The 27980-nt window shown below is 49.1% G+C and overlaps 1 protein-coding gene across 1 annotated transcript in view; it reads right to left on the reverse strand.

Annotated features, from left to right (window-relative positions):
- LOC108413117 (protein GPR108) overlaps positions 1-6865 on the reverse strand; it is a 29044-nt gene extending 22179 nt beyond the window's left edge. The window contains exons 1-3 of the mRNA XM_037543375.1: positions 6306-6865; positions 2438-2560; positions 1809-1859 (exon numbers count right to left, since the gene is read on the reverse strand). Of these exons, the coding sequence (XP_037399272.1) occupies positions 1809-1859; positions 2438-2560; positions 6306-6383 (252 nt within the window). The 5' untranslated portion in view covers positions 6384-6865. The remainder of the gene's footprint in view (positions 1-1808; positions 1860-2437; positions 2561-6305) is intronic.
- Between the last annotated feature and the right edge of the window lie 21115 nt (positions 6866-27980).

A 27980-nucleotide genomic window follows, 5' to 3' on the forward strand; every position in this document is an offset into this window, starting at 1 on the left:
CTAGGTAACGCACTTCAGCTAGATTTAACTGTTACACTACATTTCCAAAAGTATTCGGTCATCTGCCTTCACACACATACAGTACACCAGGAAAGTATTCACAGCGCTTTTTTTTGTTATGTTACACAGCCTTATTCCAAAATGGATTAAATTCATTTTTTCCCTCAAAATGCTACACAGAATACCCCATAATGACAAAGTGAAAAAAGTTAGTTTGAACGTTTGGGAAATAAATAAAAAAAAAAAAAAAAAAAATCACATGTACATAATATTCACAGCCTTTGCCATAACACTCAAAATTGAGCTCAGGTGCATCCCGCATACCAATCATCCTTCTGATCATCCAAGTTGTTTTGACAACTTGATTGGAGTCCACCTGTGGTAGATCCAGTTGATTGGACATGATTTGGAAAGCATTATGGGGTATCGTGTGTATAATTCTGAGGGAAAAATTAATTGAATGCATTTTGGAATAAAGCTGTAACATAACAAAATGTGGAAAAAGTGAAGCACTGTGAATACTTTACAGATGCACTATATGAACTTAAGTGACATCCCATTCTTAATCCATAGGGTCTAATATGATGTCGGCCCACCCTTTGCAGCTATAACAGCTTCAGCTCTTCTGGGAAGGCTTTCCACAAGGGTTAGGAGTGTTTATGGGAATTTCTGACCGTTCTTCCAGAAGCGCATTTGTGAGGTCAACCCCACACCATGATCCCCCCTCCACCAAACTTTACACTCAGCACAATGCAGTCAGACAAGCAGAGTCTCCTGGCAACCGCCAAACCCGGACTCGTCCATCGGATTTCCAGACGGAGAAGCGTGATTGGTCACTCCAGAGAACACGTCTCCACTGCTCTAGAGTCCAGTGGCGGCGCTTTACTCCACTGCATTCCACGCTTTGCATTGTGCTTGGTGATGTAAGGCTTGGATGCAGCTGCTCGGCCATGGAAACCCATTCCATGAAGCTCTCTACTCGGTTCTCGAGCTGATCTGAAGGCCACATGAAGTTGGAGGTCTGTAGTGATCGACTCTGCAGAAAGTCGGTGACCTCTGCGCACTATGCCCCTCAGCATCCGCTGACCCCGCTCTGTCATTTTACGTGGCCGACCACTTCGTGGCTGAGTTGCTGTCGTTCCCAATCGCTTCCACTGTGTTATAATCCCACTGACAGTGGACTGTGGAATATTTAGTAGTGAGGAAATTTCACGACTGGACTTGCTGCACAGGTGGCGTCCGATCACGGTACCACGCTGGAATTCACTGAGCTCCTGAGAGCGACCCATTCTTTCACTAATGTCTGTAGAAGCAGTCTGCAGGCCTAGGGGCTCGGCTTTATACACCTGTGGCCATGGAAGAGACTGGAGCACCTGGATTCAGTGATTTAGATGGGTGAGGGAATACTTTTGGAAATATAGTGTACATTGCACTCATTTACACTAGCAACTATGTCCTTCTAAGTAGGTTACTCGGTGTGGCATCAGACTCGGTATCATTGAGTACAAAATGATGTCCTTGTACTCAGTCTAAAAAAATGGTATCGGTACATCACTAGCGTATCATGATGAGATTTGATTGTCCAGATCGTGGAAAATTAATTACTGAACATCATACATTTGCCTCGTAGCTCCAGCACTAAAACTATCGAAGCAAGCTTTAGACACCAAACACATCTTGACTGATCCATAACATCTGTGGTAAGAGGGCAAAGTTAATAAATTAGATCTGCGGTCAAATTATGGCTTTAAGGAGATTAACTTGGACACTGCTGTAGAAGCAGATTATAACCACCCACTTTGACTTACTGTGTAAGAAAGAACTCCATTCACATGAGACCGAGCCAGGCTGAAGCCCACCTGCACAGAACACACAACCACAGTATTAACTTACACTGAAAAGTCTGAGCGCCCAGTCAAATGAGGCTCTTTACATCCTCTACAGAGAACACACTGAAATTCCTATTTATACTTGCTTTGAAATGCTCTACTTGTTTTTGAGTAAAACTACTGTTACTGGGTGAGGAGAAGAAAAACAGGCTAAAATATGATGCGTGTGCACTGTCGCCCTGAATAGACTGAAATAATCATTTAAAAGTCAGAGGCGTCGTGTTGGGAGTTTTTCACACCACGTCGTACGTCTTTATGTATTAACATCACACACAGACTCAAAAAGAAGGCCTGGCTCAATGTTCTGGGGGACATTGAATTATTTAAATTACATATATATACACTATAAAAAACACGCCGTAACGGCTCCACAGGCCACATTAATGATAATCCGCATTAAAATGTTCACTTAGTTTGACTCAGAAAAGTCAACAAAACATGTCACTTCAGCAGGGTGCACAAACTTATTAATCATTAAACGAATTCAAAACTCTCCTCTGAAGACACTGAACAATATCATGTCACACAGAATCAAGGTTACAGCTCACGGGATTGGTGCTGAAGTTGGTCTTGCTGATTTGGGTAAGATAGAGGGACGTCAGGTTGACCTCCAGAGTTCCATTGGCGAAGTAACCGAAGGTGTTGAGGTGAACGACGGAACGGGTTTCATTCTGAGAGAGAAACAAACAGTTAAAGTGAAGGAGACCAGATCAGTAGCAGCTTCAACACAGAAGACCGTGATGTTCTTTATGTAAGTCGCCTTCAAATTAGTGGATAAATCAATCAAGCGGGTCCTCGAAAAGGTCAAGGTGTCACTGACCCTCCCGTCTAGAGCACAAATCCAATACCTTCACAGACAACTGCAGGCTTTTAGAACAACGTGTCCAAACGTTTGTAGACACCAGTGTTTTCTCTGAAATGACGGTGTTACTAGTGAGTCAGTGCTGCAGCAACAGCCTCTATTCTACTGGGAAGGCTTTACACTAGATGTTGAACATTGCTGTGAGGATTTGATTATTACCTGATCACACTAGTGCTCAATGTGTGATGGTCAGTTCTGGATCACTCCAACTCATCCCAAAGGTACTGGATGGAGCTCCAGCACTTCTGATTTGTACCTGAACCTGAAAAAGTTCTAGTCTTCATAACTTCAGAACGGTTTAAGCTATAGACGTTATACACTTATCAGACCGTGAGCAGAACCGACTCAAAGAACGAGCCCTTCGAGCTTCGAGTACAGCTCGGCTTGGCCGGCCATCCTTCAAGGCGCGTGGAAGACAAGCGTCGGGAATGTTCTTCGTACTGGCTCCCAAGTGGTGGAATTAACTCCCACTGGCTGTCCGACCAGCAGAGTCTCTCGCTGAGGAGACTGAAGACTCATCTCTTTACACAGCACTTAAATCAGCATTGAACTAAGTATTGACTGCAGTATATTGTGCTGCACTTGTACATCATATTTTATTGTATTGCACTGTGCTTTGTAGTTTACTGTAGTTTACTGTATTGTACTGCAGGGCTCAGAGTTCTGTGTTCAGCTCTGCTCCTTCTCTCTCTGTATCAGTGACTGTGTTTCTAGCAGGATCTGAGCTCAGGACCGTCTCTCTCTCTAACCTACTGGTAACTAGCAGAGAGACTTTCTCTAGACAGATGAAGCTCTTCCTGTAAGTCGCTCTGGATCAGAGCGTCTGCTAAAGGCTGGAAATGTAAATGTAAACTAGATAGGGTGACGTCAGCACCAGTGAGTAATTCGGCTCAGAAAATCACCCAAAATCCTGAAATCATTGCTCTGCTTTTTGGCCTTGATATTTCAACAAAGGGTTAAACACGACATGATTCACACATCAGATCACTGATCAGACTCTGCATCAACATCCACCTGTGACCGTTCATCAGCCAGCAAACCAGCTCCAAAATGCCCCCCCAGCCCACTCACTACTGTTTCTCTCACCAGCCAGAGCGAGAGAAAAGAGCTCCAACATCCCACAACCCAGAAATACAGCACAAACACAGACAGATCACTGTAAAACCTGCTATCAGCCCTGCTTTACTCTTCATATGGCAACAATCAGTACTGACAACTTTTCTTTGCCTCACCACACCCTGCATGCACTTCTTCACCCTGAATGGCTTTAATATCTTCACAAAACTCTCATAAAACAGCGTCTCAGTCATCAGGCAGTGAAATCAGAACCAGTTCATGTAGGAACTTTCTGTGAGGAGCTTTTAGAGGGACGTCTGGTTCCCATCACCACCACTGTGAGGAGCTTTTAGAGGGAGACGTCTGGTTCCCATCACCACCACTGTGAGGAGCTTTTAGAGGGGGACGTCTGGTTCCCATCACCACCACTGTGAGGAGCTTTTAGAGGGGGACGTCTGGTTCCCATCACCACCACTGTGAGGAGCTTTTAGAGGGGGACGTCTGGTTCCCATCACCACCACTGTGAGGAGCTTATAGAGGGGGACGTCTGGTTCCCATCACCACCACTGTGAGGAGCTTTTAGAGGGGGACGTCTGGTTCCCATCACCACCACTGTGAGGAGCTTTTAGAGGGGGACGTCTGGTTCCCATCACCACCACTGTGAGGAGCTTTTAGAGGGGGACGTCTGCTTCCCATCACCACCACTGTGAGGAGCTTTTAGAGGGGGACGTCTGGTTCCCATCACCACCACTGTGAGGAGCTTTTAGAGGGGGACGTCTGGTTCCCATCACCACCACTGTAAAGACATCTGAAGCATTTCACACCAAACCGCTCTGAACCTCTGATTACACCTCACACACTGAATTAGGGGGAATCTGTGAGAAAACAGTGAAATTCCCCTTCATTACAAGTGGTTTCTGGATATTTCAGTACATCCAGCTACTGCATCACATCAGAAATACACTGTTCAAAGGACTAGTGACTTTCTAAATACGCTGTTGTGGTTTTTTTAACCTACAGTTCATGACCAGACACAATGCTGCAACCTGGTGTTCCTTCGCGTCATTTTCAGAGGGACATTTCCTAAAGCAGGAAGCGTGACTCACACAACATACAGCGAAAAACCAAACCTGCCCTGCAAGATCTTCCTTTTAAATTTAACAGCCCGCCATCCAGCTCAGCCAAGAAATCCCCTCCAGCTTTGTGGACATTCACAACAAAGCAGCCAGCCAAGTCTCACCCATTCATTCCCAGCAACTACACACAGCCTGAAGACTCAGAACCTGCTCTGATTGGTCTACAGTGAAGACCATCTCCTCACAGTGACGGGTGATTTGTTTATGTTAATTATTCACTGTTACATACGATGAAGTTGGGATTTTCTGTGGTGGTACAAAAAGCATCAGTAGTTCATTGTGAACATAAAAAATAAGTTATTTAAACCCAAACTCTCCACTTTTTTAGCCACATAGTCTGATCAGTTCGGCTCGGCTATGGCCCAAATTATATTAAACATCACTGAAGACTGAATTTCCCTCGTTTAAATAACAGGATTCAGTGTAATACACACACACTAACCGTCTCCAGTCCACACAGTCCACACACGCAAACCAAGCTGTCTGCTTTAAACCCACTGTTTCGACAAGGTCACAAAAACCAACACGTTTTACACATCCACCAATAGGAACCATGGTGATCATGGTGATGGGAACCAGACGTCCCTCTAAAAGCTCCTCACAGTGGGGGTGATGGGAACCAGATGTCCCTCTAAAAGCTCCTCACAGTGGAGGTGATGGGAACCAGACGTCCCTCTAAAAGTTCCTCACTGGTTCTGAATTCACTGCCTGATGACTGAGACGCTGTTTTATGAGAGTTTAGAGAACTTCAACTCCATTCATGGTGGAGGGAGACATGCAGGGCGCTGTGCGGCAAAATAGTCCCCAAAGAAATCTCATTATTCCAGATTTTCCACTATTTTCCATCATCAACATTCCATATAAGCTCAGAAGACTCGTGTAGGTTCTCTGGTGGTTCTGGATGGTAAATAAAGTGTCTATATCTGTGTTGTAGTCATGGCGACGCCTGGTTCCCATCACCACCATGGTAAAGACACCAGACCCTCTGAATGTCTGATCACTCCCCACTCTGAGTTACTGGGGAATTTTAAAATATTGGTGGAACTCCCCTTCACCACATATGCATGTCAACGGCTTGACAAGACCAGCCTGAGCTCCGGAGGAGTTTTAAAGCCTCCATGTGCACAAAGCCGAGTTTGGAGGAGCGTCCGAGGAACTGCAGCAGGCGTGAAAACCGGGAAAACCAGGAAAACACGAAGTTTCAGACCAAATACGTGAAGTTTGGTGCGACTTCAGAACAGAAACGAAGCGCGACCAGAGCAGCAGCAGGAGATTAGAGCGTCTTCAGACGTGAATAGTCACTCTCCGCTTATGTTATTACACCATCGGCGCCGTTATTAACGCTGTTATTAACGCACTCACGCTGAGGGACAGTCGATGAATCCTCGCCTCGTTTAGAGTCAGGAGAAGCGGCAGCAGCAGCAGAGTCAGACAGGCCATACCGGAGGAACCCCGCTGCCTCGAAGGCGGATTAATAAAGCTGTTATTCACTTATTAATATTAATATTTACTCCTCGCTCCACTGTCACTCTGCCTGTGTTTGCAACTCACTCACTTCCTGCTCCGCTGACCACTTACGTGTCAGCGCTGGGGCGCTTTTACTGCCCCCGGCGGTCGGAGGGGGAATTACACCCCATGCAGTTAACGTAGTCTCCATGATGACTTCAGTACAGCTCCTCCCTTCATGACCTCATCACTAAGTCCAGATCAGAAAACAGCATCGCACAGGCATCCAAACCGGACTATCCTGTCCTGACTTCAGGATGAACCCCAGCAGGGTCCTGACACCATTCCCACCAGTATTGGCCCATGAATGTAGACAAGGCAAAACCCTACGAAGGCGTCGAGGATCTGGCCCTATTCTGGTCTGCATGCATAGCATTTACCCAGCAGTCAACCAGCAGTCACATAGCACAGCTAGAATGGGCCCAAAACTGTGGGCTATGTGGGCCAGTTCACTACCAGCAGGGGGAGCTCGGCTTACTGCCACTGTAAAACGCTTTTCTCTTCTAACTCCGCCTTTTAAACGTCTCAGACGCTGCCGACTCCAACTCCTCCGCCCCTCTGATCTCCTTCCTGTGGTAATGTAGATGATGGAGTATTACAGTGATGATGGTGAATAATGAGGAGGCGGAGCTGAACGGGCGGCTGTTTATTAGGAGGAGGAACGTTCGTGCAATCGGCTAAAGCGTTTGGGAAATGGAAACTGAAACTGGGGAGAGGCAACACTGGTAAACTGATAAATAGCAGGGGGCGACTCGGATAAACAGCAGGAGGCGACTCTGATAAACAGCAGGGGGCGCTCTGATAAACAGCAGGGGGCGCTCTGATAAACAGCAGGGGGAGCTCTGATAAACAGCAGGGGGAGCTCTGATAAACAGCAGGGGGAGCTCTGATAAACAGCAGGGGGCGACTCTGATAAACAGCAGGAGGAGCTCTGATAAACAGCAGGGGGAGCGCTGATAAACAGAAAGGGGAGCTCTGATAAACAGCAGGGGGCGCTCTGATAAACAGCAGGGGAAGCTCTGATAAACAGCAGGGGGCGACTCTGATAAACAGCAGGGGAAGCTTTGATAAACAGCAGGGGGCGCTCTGATAAACAGCAGGGGGCGCTCTGATAAACAGCAGGGGGCGACTCTGATAAACAGCAAGGGGAGCTCTGATAAACAGCAGGGGGAGCTCTGATAAACAGCAGGAGGCGACTCTGATAAACAGCAGAGGGCGACTGATAAACAGCAGGGGGAGCTCTGATAAACAGCAGGAGGCGACTCTGATAAACGGCAGAGGGCGACTGATAAACAGCAGGGGGCGACGCTGATAAACGGCAGGGGGCGACTGATAAACGGCAGGGGGCGGCTCTGATAACCGACAGGGGGCGGCTCTGATAAACGGCAGGGGGCGGCTCTGATAAACGGCAGGGGGCGCTCTGATAAACGGCAGGGGGCGACTCTGATAAACGGCAGGGGGCGACTCTGATAAACAGCAGGGGGAGCTCTGATAAACGGCAGGGGGCGACTCTGATAAACAGCAGGGGGAGCTCAAATAAACAGCAGGGGAAGCTTTGATAAACAGCAGGGGGAACTCTGATAAACAGCAGGGGGAGCTCTGATAAACAGCAGGGGAACTCTAATAAACAGCAGGGGGAGTTCTGATAAACAGCAGGGGGCGCTCTGATAAACAGCAGGGGGAACTCTGATAAACAGCAGGGGGAGCTCTGATAAACAGCAGGGGAACTCTAATAAACAGCAGGGGAGCTCTGATAAACAGCAAGGGGAACTCTAATAAACAGCAGGGGGAGCTCTGATAAACAGCAGGGGGCACTCTGATAAACAGCAGGGGGAGCTCTGATAAACAGCAGGGGGAGCTCTGATAAACAGCAGGGGGAGCTCTGATATACAGCAGGGGCGACTCTGATAAACAGCAAGGGGAGCTCTGATAAACAGCAGGGGGAGCGCTGATAAACAGCAGGGGGCGCTCTGATAAACAGCAGGGGGAGCTCTGATAAACAGCAGGGGGGACTCTGATAAACAGCAGGGGGCGACTCTGATAAACAGCAGGGGGAGCTCTGATATACAGCAGGGGGCGACTCTGATAAACAGCAGGGGGAGCTCTAATAAACAGCAGGGGGAGCTCTGATATACAGCAGGGGGCGACTCTGATAAACAGCAAGGGGAGCTCTGATAAACAGCAGGGGGCCCTCTGATAAACAGCAGGGGGCACTCTGATAAACGGCAGGGGGCGACGCTGATAAACGGCAGGGGGCGACGCTGATAAACGGCAGGGGGCGCCTCTGATAAACGGCAGGGGGCGACTCTGATAAACAGCAGGGGGAGCTCTGATAAACGGCAGGGGGCGCTCTGATAAACAGCAGTGGGAGCTCTGATAAACAGCAGGGGGCGACTCTGATAAACAGCAGTGGGAGCTCTGATAAACAGCAGGGGGCGACTCTGATAAACAGCAGGGGGAGCTCTGATAAACAGCAGGGGGCGACTCTGATAAACAGCAGGGGGAGCTCAAATAAACAGCAGGGGAAGCTTTGATAAACAGCAGGGGAACTCTAATAAACAGCAGGGGGAGCTCTGATAAACAGCAGGGGGAGCTCTGATAAACAGCAGGGGGAGCTCTGATAAACAGCAGGGGGCGACTCTGATAAACAGCAGGGGGAGCTCTGATATACAGCAGGGGGCGACTCTGATAAACAGCAAGGGGAGCTCTGATAAACAGCAGGGGGCCCTCTGATAAACAGCAGGGGGCACTCTGATAAACGGCAGGGGGCGACGCTGATAAACGGCAGGGGGCGACGCTGATAAACGGCAGGGGGCGACTCCGATAAACGGCAGGGGCCGACGCTGATAAACGGCAGGGGGCGACGCTGACAAACGGCATGGGGCGACTCTGATAAACGGCAGGGGCAACGCTGATAAACGGCAGGGGGCGACGCTGATAAAGCTGTTAAGGTTAGGGTTAGGTGTTGGGGTCAGAGGTTAAGGTTGGGTTAGGAGTAGAAAGGTTATGGTTAGGGTTAGGAGTTGGGGTCAGAGGTTAAGGTTAGGGTTAGTAGTAGAGAGGTTAGGGTTAGGATAGGGTTAGGGTTTAAGGTTAGGGTTAGGGTCAGGGTCAGGGTTAGGGTTTAGGGTTAGGTTTAAGATTCTGGGTTGAAAATCCAGAATATCCGATGCCCCAGACCAGTCCAGGAGTCCTGGACAGGCCTAAGGTCATCGTTTGGCACTGGCCTACCCTAAGTCCCCAAGCACAGACCAAATCCCCCAAATCCCATCTAAAGCCTAATATGCAGTATACTGAGGTGAATTGACATAGGCCATATATTTTTTTTTTAAAAAAGAGAAATTAGTTGGGTTAAATTATTTTAGGGTTTAGATTTAGAGGTTTAGCATGAAAGGTCATCTTTTTGGGTATAAAGGTTAATTTAGGGTTAGGAGTTAGGGTCAGAGGTTAAGGTTAGGAGTTGGGGTCAGAGGTTAAAGTTGGGTTAGGGGTAGAGAGGTTATGGTTAGTGTTAGGAGTTGGGGTCAGAGGTTAAGGTTAGGGTTAGGAGTAGAGAGGTTAAGGTTAGGGTTAGGTGTTAGGGTCAGAGGTTAAGGTTAGGGTTAGGAGTAGAGAGGTTAAGGTTAGGGTTAGGTGTTAGGGTCAGAGGATAAGGTTGGGTTAGGAGTAGAGAGGTTATGGTTAGGGTTAGGAGTTGGGGTCAGAGGTTAAGGTTAGAGAGGTTAAGGTTAGGGTTAAGTCTTGGGGTCAGAGGTTTGGTTTAGGTCCCCCTCCCTCGTAAATTAAGTCCCCCTCAATTGTTCATTCAGTCCCCATGGGTGCATTGAGTCTAATTTATTAATCCATTCCCTTTCTGTTTTTTTCCTGGTGGTGTGGGGCCACAGTCGGTGGTATTGTAGTCCCATCACCTTCAGGGAATGGACGCCATGTTTAATAAAATGTTGGACTATCAGGGTGTGGGTCTCCTTACCATTCCTAATATTGTGTCTGTGTTGTGTAATTCTTGTGGCCAAAGTGTTTTTGGTCTAACCAACATATTGCAAATTGCATTTGTTGCAGTAAATTAAATAGACACAATTGGAAATATTATGTTTTAGGGGGGGGCCAAATCTGGAATATATTTTTTGTGTGTGGATTGGATATCCATCGTTTGGCCTTGAATTCAGGGAACTGAGATGATTTGCCTTCAGGCCTCTGTAATTGAGGTAATTTACTGTGGACCAGAAGGTCCTTCAAATTTTTATTTTTGCGGTAGGCCGAGATGACCCTATGATTGTCCAACACTTGGTCTTGGCTCATAAATTTCTCAAAATTTTCTTTAATTTCCCGGTTTAGTATCACACTCCCTCTTGAGAAGGTTGTGATGAGAGGGATTAATTCTAATGTTTTCACCTCTTTTTGATTCAGGAAATCCCTAAGACATCCCCTAAGAAAGGAGCGGGAGTACCCTCTTTTCTTTAGTGCGTTAAACAGAGTTCTTACTGCTTCCCTAAAATCCTCCTGTCGAGTGCAAATTCTGTGAAATCTCAATAATTGTGATTTCACAATCCCTTTGAAGGTGTGCCTGGGATGATAACTGGATTTGTGTAATAGGGCATGGGTGTCCATGTCCTTAAAATATACCCTGACCTGTAGTGTGTCCGAAAGGTTGTTCTGTTTATAAGTAACCGTATCTAAAAAGTTAACCTCTGATTTATGTAGGGTATATTTAATTTTAATTGATCTGTGGAATTCATTGAGGTGAGTGGCGAACTGTCTGAACTCATCCTCTGTTCCCGACCAGACTCCCCAAATATCATCTAAGAACCTATAATAATAAATTGGTTTGGTAGGCCAAGAATCCAATGCGGCCTCTTCCCATTTTGCCATGAAAATGTTGGCATATGAGGGGGCAAATCTTTTCCCCATTGCTGTTCCCTTCACTTGGAGATAAAATTTGGAGTCAAATTCGAAATCATTTTTAGTCAGATTAATCTCCAATAATTTTAATAGGATCTCATCAGGTCTGTTTCCATCAGGGTATCTGATGAACCACTCTTTCACTGCTGCCAATCCGGCCGGTGTTTCAATATTAGTATAAAGACTATCTATATCTATAGTGAAGAGTAGGCATTCCTGTGGAAGGGTGATCTTTTTAATCTTATCTTTAAAATCATAAGTGTCTTTAATGTAACTCGGGTGTCTGGTACTAATCGGGTTGAGAAAATATTCAATGTATTCCGCTGTGGCACAAGTTTCACTGCCACAGTCGGATACAATTGGTCGTCCAGGTGGCATTTCATAAGGTATACTCCATGACTCTTGACTTTTGTGAATTTTAGAGTGTAAATAGAAAAACCTCTGTCGTGGATTATCTGGGCCCATCAGGTAAGCTTCCTGTTTTTTATTTATATAGCCTCCTTCCCGTAATTGGGTGAGGATCGTACGGACCTCTGGGACTGTTTCTAGAAAGATTGGTTCAGGGAGTTTCTTATAATACTCCTCCTGATTCAGTTGTCTTTCTGCTTCCTTTATATAGGAGTCCCTGTCCATTATCACCGCTGCACTCCCTTTATCAGCGGGTTTAATGATAATGGATTTATCCCGGCGTAATTGTAGTAGAGCTTGCTGCTCTTCTAAATTAAGGTTTGGATTTTCTCTGTGATTCCAAGGTAAGTTTTTAACTGCATATTTGTCTGCTCTAATAATTTTCCTTACTGTGTTAGGGACCTGGGAATGTTTGGGGGTCCAGGCCGATTTTGGGGTGAAAGGAGGAGGATCGGAGCTCTCGTCGTATCTAAAGTAAGTGGTCAGGAGTAATCTCCTGTGGTACTGCTGTGTATCTAAGGTAAGTTGTTTTTTCATATTCTGATCTATTTTAGGTGTGGGGATAAATGTCAAGCCTTTATTTAAAAATCTTTGCTGACTTTCTGTAGGCGTGAAGCATTTTGACAGGTTTAATACTTCACCACTTCTCTGTAGACCCTGTTTTGGGTTCAAAGGCTTCACCGGTTTAAGTGCTTGGCCCAATGTTCTAACATGGCCCTAGCACATGTTGGTGTCCAATGTATTTTATCCTGGGTGACCTCAAACTGGGCGGTTGGCAATAGGGGGATGTAGGCCATGTTTTTCTGTATGTGCTTGTTTAGGCACCTCAACTTTTCTTGTTCATCCAGATTCAGTTTTTTTGAGAAATTAATGAGGGGGATTCTGATAATTGCCCCCGGAAATTTATCTGTTGCGGCCTTTATTGCCCGCTGCAGTTGTTTTACGGCCGTCTCCCTCGACCTTTGGCATTGGTGGTTGATGCCGAACGCTAGGACTACTGACTGTACCCTGACATGCACCGTAGCCTTGTTTATTACATTTTCCGCATGTCTGAATGTTCCCCCTGGGTAACTGTCAATCTGTAGGTCTTTAAAATTGTGTCCTGTTATTCTGGATAAATTAGAGTCGCCCAGCAGACAGATCGGTTTCCGGGCGCTGAAGCTCCACTCCGCCATTTTCCGGTTGGTGGAGACGTGTCTCACCGTTCGGAAAACCTCAGGGGAGCTGAGTGTTGGTTTACATGGTTCTATTGGGGGGTCGGGTAGGAGACTGATTTCCAGGTCCTCCCTAGGCACCCTGTCCAGTGGGTCCGATGGAGATAGAATCTCCTCCACTGTGACCAATTCTGTTCCCCTTATTGGTGTTGTTGGTGAGTTTGTGGTTTCGTTCACCAGCATTAGTTGAGGGTCCTGTTCGGTTCCCTCACCGTGCGGAGAAGTAGTGTTCTCCACATGTACCTCCACCAAGGCCGGTGTCTTCACCGGGGCCTCGACCTGCGGCTCATGAATAAGCGGCAAAGAGGCTGCGGTCTGCGTATTGGGGTACAGATTGATTTGAATTAATTCAGGGTGGTTCTCTGTATGAGCCACCGCTGGGTTGATTGTGTTTTGTGCTCGTATTCTTTTCTCTTTTTCCTAGGTGACCTAGGTGACAGTGTGATGGGGAAAGGAGATAGGCCCCAAGGGGACGACCGCCCTGAGGAGGACTCTTCACGCTGAGGTAAGGGCGGAAAATCCTCCTCAGTAAAGAGTGCCCCTTCTTGTAGGGCGTCATTGTTTTCCTGATTTATTTCTGCACTGTCCGTATTGTCATCCAGTGATTTTAGGAGAGTCTCTACTCTCCTGACTGGCCCTTCTCCATGTTTTTTTAGGGTATCTCTTATGATACCACTTAATCGCTACTTCCAGGGCAGCCATCACATCCTCATGAGCCTCATTCTGTAGCGCCCTAACCTCGTGTGTTATGTGGGCTTCATAGTGGTCAATCAGAATGAGGCGTGTGGTGTAGGCCCAATTTTTTGCGTTGCCCTCCAGTAGCGATTTTGTCAAAGCGGTTGGGTTTGCCGGCTTCACCACCTCCCCCAAATAATTGGTGAGTCTGATAAAGGTGGGGGGCTCCGCCTCTGAATGTAGTGCCACATTTTCCAGGTGGTGGTGTGAGCGAATTAAATAAAATAATTGTTTCACCAATGTGCTGAATTTCTTATATTCAAGGTTATTTCTATTTGGTTCATTTTGGTGTGTGTTTTTTCTTTCCTAGGATTTTTATTTTTATTCTGTCTAACTCTTTCCGCTTTTTTCTTTTTTGCAGTTCCAGTGGTGTGTTCCCTGCTGGAGATTCCAAATCCAGGGTCATTATTTCTGTCTCTCCAGCTGGGTCTTGGAAAACTCAGCTGATTGTAGTGTCTTTGCCTGACTCTTTCTCCTCTTTTCTCTCCAACAGTTGTAGCAGGGCGGCCTCTGCTGGACACTCCAGGTATTGGAGTATTGTTTCTGTTTTTCCAGCTGGGTTTTGGAAAGCCCTGGTAGACCATAAAAACTTAGTCGTTTCGCGCTGGGTCTTTCGAATCTCCCCTGCGGAGCTGGGAGCCGCGGAGCCCCGGAGCCGCTGGGTCTTTCCAATCTCCCTGGGCCTCTGGATGTCATGACTTCCATGCGCTGGGTCTTTCGAAGTTCCCATGGGTCTCTGGATGTCGTGACTTCCATGCGCTGGGTCTTTCGAATCTCCCCTGTGGAGCTGCGGAGCCCCGGAGCCCCTGGGTCTTTCGAATCTCCCTGGGCCTCTGGATGTCATGACTTCAATGCTCTGGGTCTTTAGAAGTTCCCATGGGTCTCTGGATGTCGTGACTTCCATGCGCTGGGTCTTTCGAATCTCCCCTGCAGAGCTGCGGAGCCGCGGAGCCCCGGAGCTGCTGGGTCTTTCGAATCTCCCTGGGCCTCTGGATGCCATGACTTCCATGCTCTGGGTCTTTCGAAGTTCCCATGGGTCTCTGGATGTCGTGACTTCCATGTGCTGGGTCTTTCGAAGTTCCCATGGGTCTCTGGATGTCATGACTTCCATGCGCTGGGTCTTTCGAATCTCCCCTGCGGAGCCGCTGGGTCTTTCGAATCTCCCTGGGCCTCTGGATGTCATGACTTCCATGCTCTGGGTCTTTCGAAGTTCCCATGGGTCTCTGGATGTCGTGACTTCCATGCGCTGGGTTTTTCGAATCTCCCCTGCGGAGCCGCTGGGTCTTTCGAATCTCCCTGGGCCTCTGGATGTCATGACTTCCATGCTCTGGGTCTTTCGAAGTTCCCATGGGTCTCTGGATGTCGTGACTTCCATGCGCTGGGTCTTTCGAATCTCCCCTGCAGAGCTGCGGAGCCCCGGACCCCCGGAGCCCCGGAGCTGCTGGGTCTTTCGAATCTCCCTGGGCCTCTGGATGTCATGACTTCCATGCTCTGGGTCTTTCGAAGTTCCCATGGGTCTCTGGATGTCGTGACTTCCATGCGCTGGGTCTTTCGAAGTTCCCATGGGTCTCTGGATGTCGTGACTTCCATGCGCTGGGTCTTTCGAATCTCCCCTGTGGAGCCCCGGAGCCGCTGGGTCTTTCGAATCTCCCTGGGCCTCTGGATGTCATGACTTCCACAGCGATGGGTGTTTCGAAGTTCCCCGGGTCTTTGTTTCTACTGGGTCTCCCAGTGGCCGACGGGGCTTAAAAATGTGGACTTGGAGAAATGTATGTGTTCCTTCCCCTGGGAGACCATAAAAACTTAGTCGTTTTTCTTTTGAATCTCCCTGGGCCTCTGGGTCTTTGTTTCTACTGGGTCTCCCAGTGGTCGGCCTTCGGACTTAGAGAAATGTATTTGGTCGGCTCCCTGGTAGACCATAAAAACTTAGTCAAAATCCTGGCTTAAGGACATAGAACAATTTATGTGTATGGGCCTTTGGTAGACCATAAAAACTTAGAGAAATTTCTCTAAGTCCAAACCATTGTTAGTTTTTTAGGTCTACCAATGGCCTCGCGTCTGGGCGGCGCGGGCTGACTAGTTTAGTCCGACGGGGAGTGCTTAAGTGTGGGCCAGATAGGTTCGTGAGGTGTGCTGGGTTGGTGGTGGGTCTTTTCCCCGGGTCTGTTCCCCGGAATTTTTGATTATTGAAGGCCGAGAAAGGCATGTGTTAATGGGGTTGCGTATTTTGGTGTAGCGGTCCCTGGGCATTGTGGATCTCGGCCCCGGAGGAAGCTAGAGAAGCGGGGTTTTTAGCGTGTGAATGGGTCTTTGGAGCATGTTTCGGGAGTATGGGTCTTTTTTGGGTGTCCGGTAAGATGCATGCTGAAAGCGTGTTTGAAGTATAGGGGGGTGAGTGTTAATATCTCGGAACCGGAATAAGCTATGGACCCAGGGGTTTTCATTGGTGGTAGAGCTGGGTCTTAGATGCGTGGAGGTGAATTTTGGTGTTTGTGGAGGTTTTTGGAGCCCCCCGGTAAGCGTTTTTAGTGGTCCGGCTAAAGTGTGTGTTTTGCGGGGGTGTGATTTTGTAAGGGTCGGTGATAGACGGGCATGGGTGTATTCCCCGGGCTGGGCCGGAGTAGGGGAGATGGGGGAATGCATGGAGGGGGGTTAGAAGGTAAGTGTGGCCGAGATTTGGGTGTGTAAAGTGGGGCGAATGTGTTAAGATGTCGGGGCGCGTAACTCCTTGGGGAAAGTAGGTAGGACTTGGGAAATGGCTCTCTAAGTCGGGTGTGGGGAGAAGCCCCGGTGGGTAAAATTTAGGCCGTATGGGTCTTTCACCGGGGAAAGGGCGAGTCCCGGGAGTTTGTAAGTTTGTGGGTCTGGTTCTCCGGTTCTCCGGGGAGTTTGGCTTCAGGGGTGGTACCGTTGTGTTGGTAAGCTCCGGGGGATAGATGGATAAAAATTTGGTTTGGCTGGGAGTAAGGAGGTGGGATTTGTAGCTGGGGCAAGTTGGTGAAAATGTGTCCGGGAATGGAGGCTCGTTTCTCGGCGTGCTTAGGAGGTGGACAACGGGCACCTTGGTATTTGGAAGCGGGCTTCCGAGAGGTTTGGAACGATATGGGACTCGCGGGGGTCTGTTTTGAATTGACTCGGGGGTGCCAGGCTCCTTCTTTTGCCCCCTGTCCCCGGAACTCCGGTTCTGTGGGAGGTAGCGGTTCGGTACGAGTGGTGGACGGAGAGGGGACCGAGGTAAGCGACGGGTGAAAATTTGGAAGTTATTAAGCTGCAAAGTGGGGAAAGTGTGTTTCCGCGTGTTCCGGAGGTTCTCCGGCGAGTAGCGGTTCGCCGGGCATATGGTCGTAAAGGGGAGATCCAGAGGAGCCGAACAAGACCGGTCCCGTGGCGGTAGGTGGCCGGACGGCGGAGAAATAAGGGTTTAAACCCGGCGGTGAGTTTTTGGTCCGGGGCTCCTCCTGGGGGTCCCCCGGACCAGGGTCTCCTGGGGCGAAGCGACGGTCGTTGAAAAAGCTCGAAAAATTTTCAAGGTCCCCACGTATGCTCTTTTACTGAACGTGGAGTTCGGCCGGATGCTCTTTTACTGAATGCGGGGGAGTCCCATAAGGGAGCCGGGACGAGCCGGGACGAGCGTCCTCTGAAAAGTGTACGAAAATCGGCTTGGTTTTTAGCAAAAGGGGCCTGGGAAAAAGTTTGTCGAAAAATTTTCTAAGTCCAAAAAATTCGCCTAGTTGCATCGCTCCAGGATTTTTTAAGGGAGCGCACCAAAATGGGCTACGGAGGGGTCCGGCGAGAGACATGTAGGTAAAATGATCGAAAAATTTCAAAGTACGAAAAATTCGCCTAGTTGCATGGCTCCAGGCTGTCCGAGGTGCTCGAAAGCTGACTTTGGTGCACTTTGGGTCGGATCGGAAAAAGGAGGCCGAAGACCCTGGAGGTTTTTTTTTTAAACTGAAAAAAAAGCGGTCTGAAAAATTTGCCTAGGTGCTTGTTTCGGAGCAAAACCGGCGAAGGAAAAAAACTTAGAAAAAATTTTTTTCAAGGTTGGTCTCCCAGTGGCCAGCTGAGATTCTTGAAATTTGCACTAAGTCTTTTAGGTCTCCCAACGGTTTTCTCAAAAATTGCACTATGTTGCTTGGTCTCCCAGGGTTTAGGGGGGTCTGGCGCCTTCTATGTCGAAAAAGTTCGCCCACATGTTTCATCCATGCTGTGCGCCCTACTCGCGTATCCGAAGAGGTGCACCTTTTTCGGGTAGGTTTCGCGGCCATCCGCCATGGGGCCTCCAGGTGACAGTGGAAAGTCCAGAGGGGTACCATCGGGGTTTTGAGAAATGGGTTTTTCAGAAGTAATCTCGGGATCCAAGCACTTTTTGTGACTTTATGTGAATTTTTCTAAGTCCACATTATGGTGGGTATAGGAAATATTTTCAAAGTCCACATTATGGTGCAAATAAGCAGAACTGGAGCTGAAATGAACCCGGAAAGACAGTTTCTCAAGGCGGCCTTAAAATCCCATGTTCCCCGGAGACCAAAGAGTGCGGACTCTTTGAAAACAAGTACCCGAAAGATGGTGTTCCACGTCGGATACGGGTGTTCCCAGGCCTGTTGACGACTCTTGGAGGTTCTTTTGAGCTCCATGCTCTAATTGGACCCGGACAAAGTGTTTAAAGTGTCCAAAAGATGGTGTTCCACGTCGGATACGGGTGTTCCCAGGCCCGTTGACGACTCTTGGAGGTTCCTTTGAGCTCCATGCTCTGAATTTGAACACGGACCGAGCGTGTAAAGTGTCCGACAGATGGGGTTCATGTCGGATACAAACTTTTACTCACCCCGCTGATGGATCTTGGAGGTTCCTGAGCTCCATGCTCAAAAATTGAACACGGACCGAGTGTGTAAAGTGTCCGACAGATGGGGTTCATGTCGGATACAAACTTTGGCTCACCCTGCTGATGGATCTTGGTGGTTCCTGAGCTCCATGCTCAAAAATTGAACACGGGCCGAGCATGTAAAGTGTCCGACAGATGGGGTTCATGTTGGATACAAACTTTGGCTCACCCCGCTGATGGATCTTGGTGGTTCCTGAGCTCCATGCTCAAAAATTGAACACGGACCGAGCGTGTAAAGTGTCCGACAGATGGGGTTCATGTCGGATACAAACTTTGGCTCACCCCGCTGATGGATCTTGTTGGTTCCTGAGCTCCATGCTCAAAAATTGAACACGGACCGAGCATGTAAAGTGTCCGACAGATGGGGTTCATATCGGATACAAACTTTGGCTCACCCCGCTGATGGATCTTGGTGGTTCCTGAGCTCCATGCTCAAAAATTGAACACGGACCGAGCGTGTAAAGTGTCCGACAGATGGGGTTCATGTCGGATACAAACTTTGGCTCACCCTGCTGATGGATCTTGGTGGTTCCTGAGCTTCATGCTCAAAAATTGAACACGGACCGAGCGTGTAAAGTGTCCGACAGATGAGGTTCATGTTGGATACAAACTTTGGCTCACCCCGCTGATGGATCTTGGTGGTTCCTGAGCTCCATGCTCAAAAATTGAACACGGACCGAGCGTGTAAAGTGTCTGACAGATGGGGTTCATGTCGGATACAAACTTTGGCTCACCCCGCTGATGGATCTTGGTGGTTCCTGAGCTCCATGCTCAGAATTTTTCAAAGTCCACATTATGGTGAGAATTGCCCTCAGTTATCGTTAACTGGCGGGACCGGTAAGCCATTCGATCAGAAGGGGGGGATAACATTATCGAGAGTCACCCCTGGCCCTCGCATCATGAATTTCTTCAGAGGAAATGCAAAAGACCCGGGCCCCCCATGTAGGAGCGAAAGACAAAACGAAACACAGCCGTGTTTCGGAGCGAAATTCTGGGTACTCACCTGCGGATATTTGCGTAATCGTAGAGGAATTTGAAATCGTCCAAGCGGTTGGACTTGCTGAAGCGATGCATGTGCAGAACGAAGCGGGTGGCATGGGTTTTACGAAGGGCAGGGTTTTCTAAATCCTTCGGTGAAGCGTCCGCAGTAGTGTTAAACTGTTGGAAGTCCGCTAGCGCAGCAAAGATGGGTGAATTTGTGAAGCGGCGTGTGACTCGAAGTCTTTCCCCCTTTTTCGGCCTTCGTTCATTGGGCGCGTCGCTTTCTGTGGCCTCGGCATCACTGTACGGTGAATTTGTGGGACTTGATGGCTTGTGACGCTGGCCTCTTCCCCCTTGGGTGTCGCTTCCACCGCTGTCACGGCCGAGGCGGGCTGATTTCCTTCCTGCTGGCTGGCTGGATCTGTGTCCCCACGCAAATCCAGTTTGCTTACCATGGGTGGCCTGGGTCAACTTGTTCGGAGTTCTCTGAGCTTTTGGAGAAGGCGGGCCTCCTTCGCGACTTTCAGCAGCGGTTGTATGTCGGTCCTGTTCAAGCCATGAATGCGGGCGAGGTGTCGCTCCAAGTGGGTCAGGCCAGCTCGGTCACAAATTGTGCAGTCCAACGTCCCTTTGAAATGACTTCGTGCCAGAGAGAGGAGAAGGGCTAATTCCTTACCGTTGTTCACAAAGTGCATTTCGATGAGGTGAACTTTCATGTTAGTCTCTGTGGAGTCGCAAAGCCAGCACTTTCCCATGGTGGAGTCATGAGAGAGGCCCACCAAGCTGCGTTTAAGTAGCTGACAGCCTGGCGCTGGAAGTTATTTCAGGTGTTGCGAGACGGATCCTTAACCGTTGATTAGAGAAAAAAGGGCCGGACCAATTACTTTCGGGACCAGCTGGGTCTTTCGAATCTCCCTGTGCCTCTGGATGTTGTGACTTCCATGTGCTGGGTCTTTCGAATCTCCCTGGGCCTCTGGATGTTGTGACTTCCACTTGCTGGGTCTTTCGAATCTCCCCTGCAAAGCCACGGAGCCGCGGAGCCCCGAAGCCGCTGGGTCTTTTGAATCTCCCTGGGCCTCTGGATGTTGTGACTTCCATGCGCTGGGTCTTTCGAATCTCCCCGGGCCTCTGGATGTTGTGACTTCCATGTGTTGGGTCTTTCGAATCTCCCCTGCAAAGCAATGGAGCCACGGAGCTGCGGAGCCCCGAAGCCGCTGGGTCTTTTGAATCTCCCTGGGCCTCTGGATGTTGTGACTTCCATGCGCTGGGTCTTTCGAATCTCCCCGGGCCTCTGAATGCTGTGACTTCCATGTGTTGGGTCTTTCGAATCTCCCCTGCAAAGCAATGGAGCCACGGAGCCGCGGAGCCCCGAAGCCGCTGGGTCTTTCGAATCTCCCTGGGCCTCTGGATGTTGTGACTTCCATGCGCTGGGTCTTTCGAAGTTCCATGGGTCTCTGGATGTCGTGACTTCCATGCGCTAGGTCTTTTGAATCTCCCCTGCAAAGCCACGGAGCCACGGAGCCGCTGGATGTTGTGACTTCCATGTGCTGGGTCTTTCGAATCTCCCTGGGCCTCTGGATGTTGTGACTTCCATGTGCAGGGTCTTTTGAATCTCCCTGGGCCTCTGGATGTTGTGACATAGAGAAATTTATGTGCTTGTGCCTGTGGGAGACCATATAAACTTAGGGTTAGTCCAAACCATTGTCAAAGTTTTTTAGGTCTACCAATGGCCTAGCGTCTGGGCGGCGCGGGCCGACAGGTTTAGTCTGAGAGGGAGTGCTTAAGTGTTGGCCAGATAGGTTCGTGAGGTGCGCTGGGTTGGTGGTGGGTCTTTTCCCCGGGTGTGTTCCCCGGATGTTTTGATTATTTTTGGCCGAGAAAGGCGTGTATTAATGGGGTAGCGTATTTTGGTGTAGCGGTCCCTGGGCATGGTGGATCTCGGGCCGGGAGTCTGAAGGGGTCTTTGGAGCATGTAACGTGGGTCTGGGTCTTTTAAAGTTCCCTGGGTCTCTGGGAGTTCTGAGTCCCATAATCATGGGTCTTTTTAATTTCCATGGGTCTCTGGGTGTTCTGACTCCCATAATCATGGGTCTTTTAAAGTTCCCTGGGCCTCTGGGAGTTCTGAGTCCCATAATCATGGGTCTTTTAAAGTTCCCTGGGCCTCTGGGAGTTCTGAGTCCCATAATCATGGGTCTTTTTAATTTCCATGGGTCTCTGGGAGTTCTGAGTCCCATAATCATGGGTCTTTTAAAGTTCCCTGGGCCTCTGGGAGTTCTGAGTCCCATAATCATGGGTCTTTTAAAGTTCCCTGGGCCTCTGGCTGTTCTGAGTCCCATAATCATGGGTCTTTTAAAGTTCCCTGGGTCTGTGGGTGTTCTGACTCCCATAGCCCTGGGTCTTTTGGAGTTTCCTGGGTCTCTGGGTGTTCTGACTCCCATAAGCCTGGGTCTTTTGAAGTCCCCTGGTCTCTGGGTGTTCTGACTCCCATAGCCCCGGGTCTTTTGGAGTTCCCTGGGTCTGTGGGTGTTCTGACTCCCATAAGCCTGGGTCTTTTGGAGTTCCCTGGGTCTCTGGGTGTTCTGACTCCCATAAGCTTGGGTCTTTTGAATTTCCCGTGGTCTGTGGGTGTTCTGACTCCCATAGCCCTGTGTCTTTTGGAGTTCCCTGGGTCTCTGGGAGTTCTGACTCCCATAAGCTTGGGTCTTTTGAAGTTCCCTGGGTCTGTGGGTGTTCTGACTCCCATAAGCCTGGGTCTTTTGAAGCCCCCTGGTCTCTGGGTGTTCTGACTCCCATAGCCCCGGGTCTTTTGGAGTTCCCTGGGTCTGTGGGTGTTCTGACTCCCATAAGCCTGGGTCTTTTGGAGTTCCCTGGGTCTCTGGGTGTTCTCACTCCCATAAGCATGGGTCTCTGGGTGTTCCAACTCCCATAGCCCTGGGTCTTTTGGAGTTCCCTGGGTCTTCCGACTCCCACAGCCCCGGGTCTTTCGGAGTTCCCTGGGTCTCTGGGAGTTCTGACTCCCATAAGCCTGGGTCTTTTGAAGTCCCCTGGTCTCTGGGTGTTCTGACTCCCATAGCCCCGGGTCTTTTGGAGTTTCCTGGGTCTGTGGGTGTTCTGACTCCCATAAGCCTGGGTCTTTTGGAGTTCCCTGGGTCTCTGGGTGTTCTGACTCCCATAAGCTTGGGTCTTTTGAATTTCCCGTGGTCTGTGGGTGTTCTGACTCCCATAGCCCTGTGTCTTTTGGAGTTCCCTGGGTCTCTGGGAGTTCTGACTCCCATAAGCTTGGGTCTTTTGAAGTTCCCTGGGTCTGTGGATGTTCTGACTCCCATAAGCCTGGGTCTTTTGAAGCCCCCTGGTCTCTGGGTGTTCTGACTCCCATAGCCCCAGGTCTTTTGGAGTTCCCTGAGTCTGTGGGTGTTCTGACTCCCATAAGCCTGGGTCTTTTGGAGTTCCCTGGGTATCTGGGTTTTCTGAGTCCCATAAGCATGTGTCTTTTCAAGTTCCCTGGGCCTCTGGGGGTTCTGACTCCGATAAGCATGGGTCTTTTGGAGTTCCCTGGGTCTCTGGGTGTTCTCACTCCATAAGCATGGGTCTCTGGGTGTTCCAACTCCCATAGCCCTGGGTCTTTTGGAGTTCCCTGGGTCTTCCGACTCCCACAGCCCCGGGTCTTTCGGAGTTCCCTGGGTCTCTGGGAGTTCTGACTCCCATAAGCATGGGTCCTTTGAAGTTCCCTGGGTCTGTGGGTGTTCTGACTCCCATAGCCCTGGGTCTTTTGGAGCTCCCTGGGTCTCTGGGTGTTCTGACTCCCATAAGCTTGGGTCTTTTGAAGTTCCCTGGGTCTGTGGGTGTTCTGACTCCCATAGCCCTGGGTCTTTTGGAGTTTCCTGGGTCTCTGGGTGTTCTGACTCCCATAAGCTTGGGTCTTTTGAATTTCCCTGGTTCTGTGGATGTTCTGACTCCCATAGCCCTGTGTCTTTTGAATTTCCCTAGGTCTGTGGGTGTTCTGACTCCCATAGCCCTTGGTCTTTCATGTAACGTGGGTCTGGGTCTTTTAAAGTTCCCTGGGTCTCTGGGAGTTCTGAGTCCCATAATCATGGGTCTTTTTAATTTCCATGGGTCTCTGGGTGTTCTGACTCCCATAATCATGGGTCTTTTAAAGTTCCCTGGGCCTCTGGGAGTTCTGAGTCCCATAATCATGGGTCTTTTAAAGTTCCCTGGGCCTCTGGGAGTTCTGAGTCCCATAATCATGGGTCTTTTTAATTTCCATGGGTCTCTGGGAGTTCTGAGTCCCATAATCATGGGTCTTTTAAAGTTCCCTGGGCCTCTGGGAGTTCTGAGTCCCATAATCATGGGTCTTTTAAAGTTCCCTGGGCCTCTGGCTGTTCTGAGTCCCATAATCATGGGTCTTTTAAAGTTCCCTGGGTCTGTGGGTGTTCTGACTCCCATAGCCCTGGGTCTTTTGGAGTTTCCTGGGTCTCTGGGTGTTCTGACTCCCATAAGCCTGGGTCTTTTGAAGTCCCCTGGTCTCTGGGTGTTCTGACTCCCATAGCCCCGGGTCTTTTGGAGTTCCCTGGGTCTGTGGGTGTTCTGACTCCCATAAGCCTGGGTCTTTTGGAGTTCCCTGGGTCTCTGGGTGTTCTGACTCCCATAAGCTTGGGTCTTTTGAATTTCCCGTGGTCTGTGGGTGTTCTGACTCCCATAGCCCTGTGTCTTTTGGAGTTCCCTGGGTCTCTGGGAGTTCTGACTCCCATAAGCTTGGGTCTTTTGAAGTTCCCTGGGTCTGTGGGTGTTCTGACTCCCATAAGCCTGGGTCTTTTGAAGCCCCCTGGTCTCTGGGTGTTCTGACTCCCATAGCCCCGGGTCTTTTGGAGTTCCCTGGGTCTCTGGGTGTTCTCACTCCCATAAGCATGGGTCTCTGGGTGTTCCAACTCCCATAGCCCTGGGTCTTTTGGAGTTCCCTGGGTCTTCCGACTCCCACAGCCCCGGGTCTTTCGGAGTTCCCTGGGTCTCTGGGAGTTCTGACTCCCATAAGCCTGGGTCTTTTGAAGTCCCCTGGGTCTGTGGGTGTTCTGACTCCCATTAGCCTGGGTCTTTTGGAGTTCCCTGGGTCTCTGGGTGTTCTGACTCCCATAAGCTTGGGTCTTTTGAATTTCCCGTGGTCTGTGGGTGTTCTGACTCCCATAGCCCTGTGTCTTTTGGAGTTCCCTGGGTCTCTGGGAGTTCTGACTCCCATAAGCTTGGGTCTTTTGAAGTTCCCTGGGTCTGTGGATGTTCTGACTCCCATAAGCTTGGGTCTTTTGAAGCCCCCTGGTCTCTGGGTGTTCTGACTCCCATAGCCCCAGGTCTTTTGGAGTTCCCTAAGTCTGTGGGTGTTCTGACTCCCATAAGCCTGGGTCTTTTGGAGTTCCCTGGGTATCTGGGTTTTCTGAGTCCCATAAGCATGTGTCTTTTCAAGTTCCCTGGGCCTGTGGGGGTTCTGACTCCGATAAGCATGGGTCTTTTGGAGTTCCCTGGGTCTCTGGGTGTTCTCACTCCATAAGCATGGGTCTCTGGGTGTTCCAACTCCCATAGCCCTGGGTCTTTTGGAGTTCCCTGGGTCTTCCGACTCCCACAGCCCCGGGTCTTTCGGAGTTCCCTGGGTCTCTGGGAGTTCTGACTCCCATAAGCATGGGTCCTTTGAAGTTCCCTGGGTCTGTGGGTGTTCTGACTCCCATAGCCCTGGGTCTTTTGGAGCTCCCTGGGTCTCTGGGTGTTCTGACTCCCATAAGCTTGGGTCTTTTGAAGTTCCCTGGGTCTGTGGGTGTTCTGACTCCCATAGCCCTGGGTCTTTTGGAGTTTCCTGGGTCTCTGGGTGTTCTGACTCCCATAAGCTTGGGTCTTTTGAATTTCCCTGGTTCTGTGGATGTTCTGACTCCCATAGCCCTGTGTCTTTTGAATTTCCCTAGGTCTGTGGGTGTTCTGACTCCCATAGCCCTTGGTCTTTTGGAGTTCCCTGGGTCTCTGGGAGTCCTGAGTCCCATAAGCATGGGTCTTTCAAAGTTCCCTGGGTCTCTGGCTGTTCTGACTCCCATAGCCCTGGGTCTTTTGGAGTTCCCTGGGTCTCTGGGTGTTCTGACTCCCATAAGCCTGGGTCTTTTGAATTTCCCTGGGTCTCTGGGTGTTCTTAGTCCCATATGCATGGGTCTTTTGGAGTCCCCTGGGTCTCTGGGTGTTCTGACTCCCATAAGCCTGGGTCTTTTGGAGTTCCCTGGGTCTCTGGGTGTTCTGACTCCCATAAGCCTGGGTTTTTTGAAGTTCCCTGGGTCTGTGGGAGTTAGAATGTGAGCTCCAGAATGGGGGGTCTGGATGGGAGTAAGGAGATAGGAGTTATAGCTGGTGCAAATTGGTGAAAGTGGTGTGGCTAAGGTGCATGTTTTGCGGGCTGTTGATTTTGGAATGGTGGGTGTGAGCTGGGCATAGGAGGGTTCGTCGTAATGGGCTGGAGTAGGGGAAGCGGGGGGATCTATCCAGGGGGGTTAGAAAGAAAGCATGGCAGAGATTTGGGTAGCGAAAGTCGGGTAAAAGTGTTAAGATGTTGGGGCATGTAACTCTGGCATGGAGGTAGGTAGGACTTGGAAATTTGATCCATTGGTAGGGTCTTGGAAGAGGCCCAGGTGGGTAAAGTTTGGTCTGGATGGGAGTAAGGAGATGGGAGTTATAGCCAGTGACAATGTGTGAAAGTGGTCTGGCTAAAGTGCATAGTTTGCAGGGTTGTAATTTTGAATTGGTGGGTTTGAGCAAGGCATGGGAGGGTTCGTCGTAATGGGTAGGAGTAGGGGAAGTGGGGGAATCTATCCAGGGGGGTTAGAAAGAAAGCATGGCTGAGATTTGGGTAGCAAAAGTCGGGTAAAAGTGTTAAGATGTTGGGGCATGTAACTCTGGCTTGGAGGTAGGTGGGACTTGGAAAATTGATCCATCGGTAGGGTGTTGGAAGAGGCCCAGGTGGGTTAAGTTTGGTCTGGATGGGAGTAAGGAGATGGGAGTTATAGCCGGTGCAAATTGGTGAAAGTGGTCCGGTTAAAGTGCATGTTTTTCGGGGTGGTAATTTTGGATTGGTGGGTGTGAGCCGGGCATTGGAGGGTTTGTCGTAACGGGCTGGAGAAGGGGAAGCGGGGGAATCTACCCAGGGAGGTTAGAACGGAAGGGCCGGTCTCAGGTGAGATAAAATAGGAAGAGTTAGACTTGTAGATTAATTTACACTTTTATTTCTGGACTGCAGGAGAAAAAAACAGGAGGAGCATGACTCATTTGGAAAGAGAAAATCAATGCTCCTGTACCTGGAATCTCCAGCAGGAGCCATTGTACTACAACTGTAGGTGAGAAAATAGAGTCATACAAAGACAGAACAAGCAGCTGGGTTATCCATGACCCATCTGGAAAAACAGAATCAGTGGTCCTGTATCTGGAATCTCTAGCAGGAGCCGTTCCACTGCAACGGGAGGAGTATGAACCTAAATAACTAGGGTTTGGGGTTTGTGTAGGGTTAGGGTTAGGGTTAGGGTTTAGGGTTAGGGTATTTAGGATTTAGGGCTATGGCCATAAGGGACCAAGAACCACACCCATAATTCAACCCCAGACTTCCTTCGGGTGAGAATTAAATCAGGTTTACGTTTATGGGTTAGGGTTAAAGTTAGGTTTTTAGAGATGGGGTTTAAGATTAGGTTTTAAGGGCAGGGTTAGGTTTAAATTTAGTGTGGGTTTAAGATCGGATTAAAGGGTTAAGGTTAGGGTTGGGGTAGGATTAGGTTTTAGCTTTAACAGGGGTTCAGGTTTAGGGTTAGGGTTAGGGTTAGGTTAGGTTTAAAGTTCAGGGTTATAAACCCTGAGTATCCGATGCCCTCAAAGAAAATCAAGGGTCATCGTTGTGCACGGGCCGACCTCTTACAAACCATCAGGCTCAGAAATCATCTCATCAGGTCTCATGTCCACAACGGTGCTAAATCTCACTCAGTAATTGGGTTTTGGGGTGTAGTATAAATTAAATTAATTTTATTGCCTAAGATATGTTATGATTAAAGGAGTAAATGAAGAAATTTTAGGACACATCATCAGTAGTGTACCTCAGAGTCATCAGGTGTTTCAGCCTTTAAACACTATACACCTTCATCCGAGGCGGCCAGCCATAGGGTGATCATGCCCAGGCTTGTGTCCCATGTCCAATTAAATTATTTTATTTATTAATTATTAACCTCTAGGTTGAAGTTAGGTTTAAAATTTTACAGTTAGGGTAATAAAAATTAGGGTTAATAGGTTATGGTTAGGGTAATAAAAATTAGGGTTAATTGGTTATGGTTAGGGTAATAAAAATTAGGGTTAATTGGTTATGGTTAGGGTAATAAAAATTAGGGTTAATTGGTTATGGTTAGGTTAAGG

The sequence above is a fragment of the Pygocentrus nattereri genome, chromosome 12 (genome assembly GCF_015220715.1).
Source record: "Pygocentrus nattereri isolate fPygNat1 chromosome 12, fPygNat1.pri, whole genome shotgun sequence".
Taxonomy (NCBI): domain Eukaryota; kingdom Metazoa; phylum Chordata; class Actinopteri; order Characiformes; family Serrasalmidae; genus Pygocentrus; species Pygocentrus nattereri.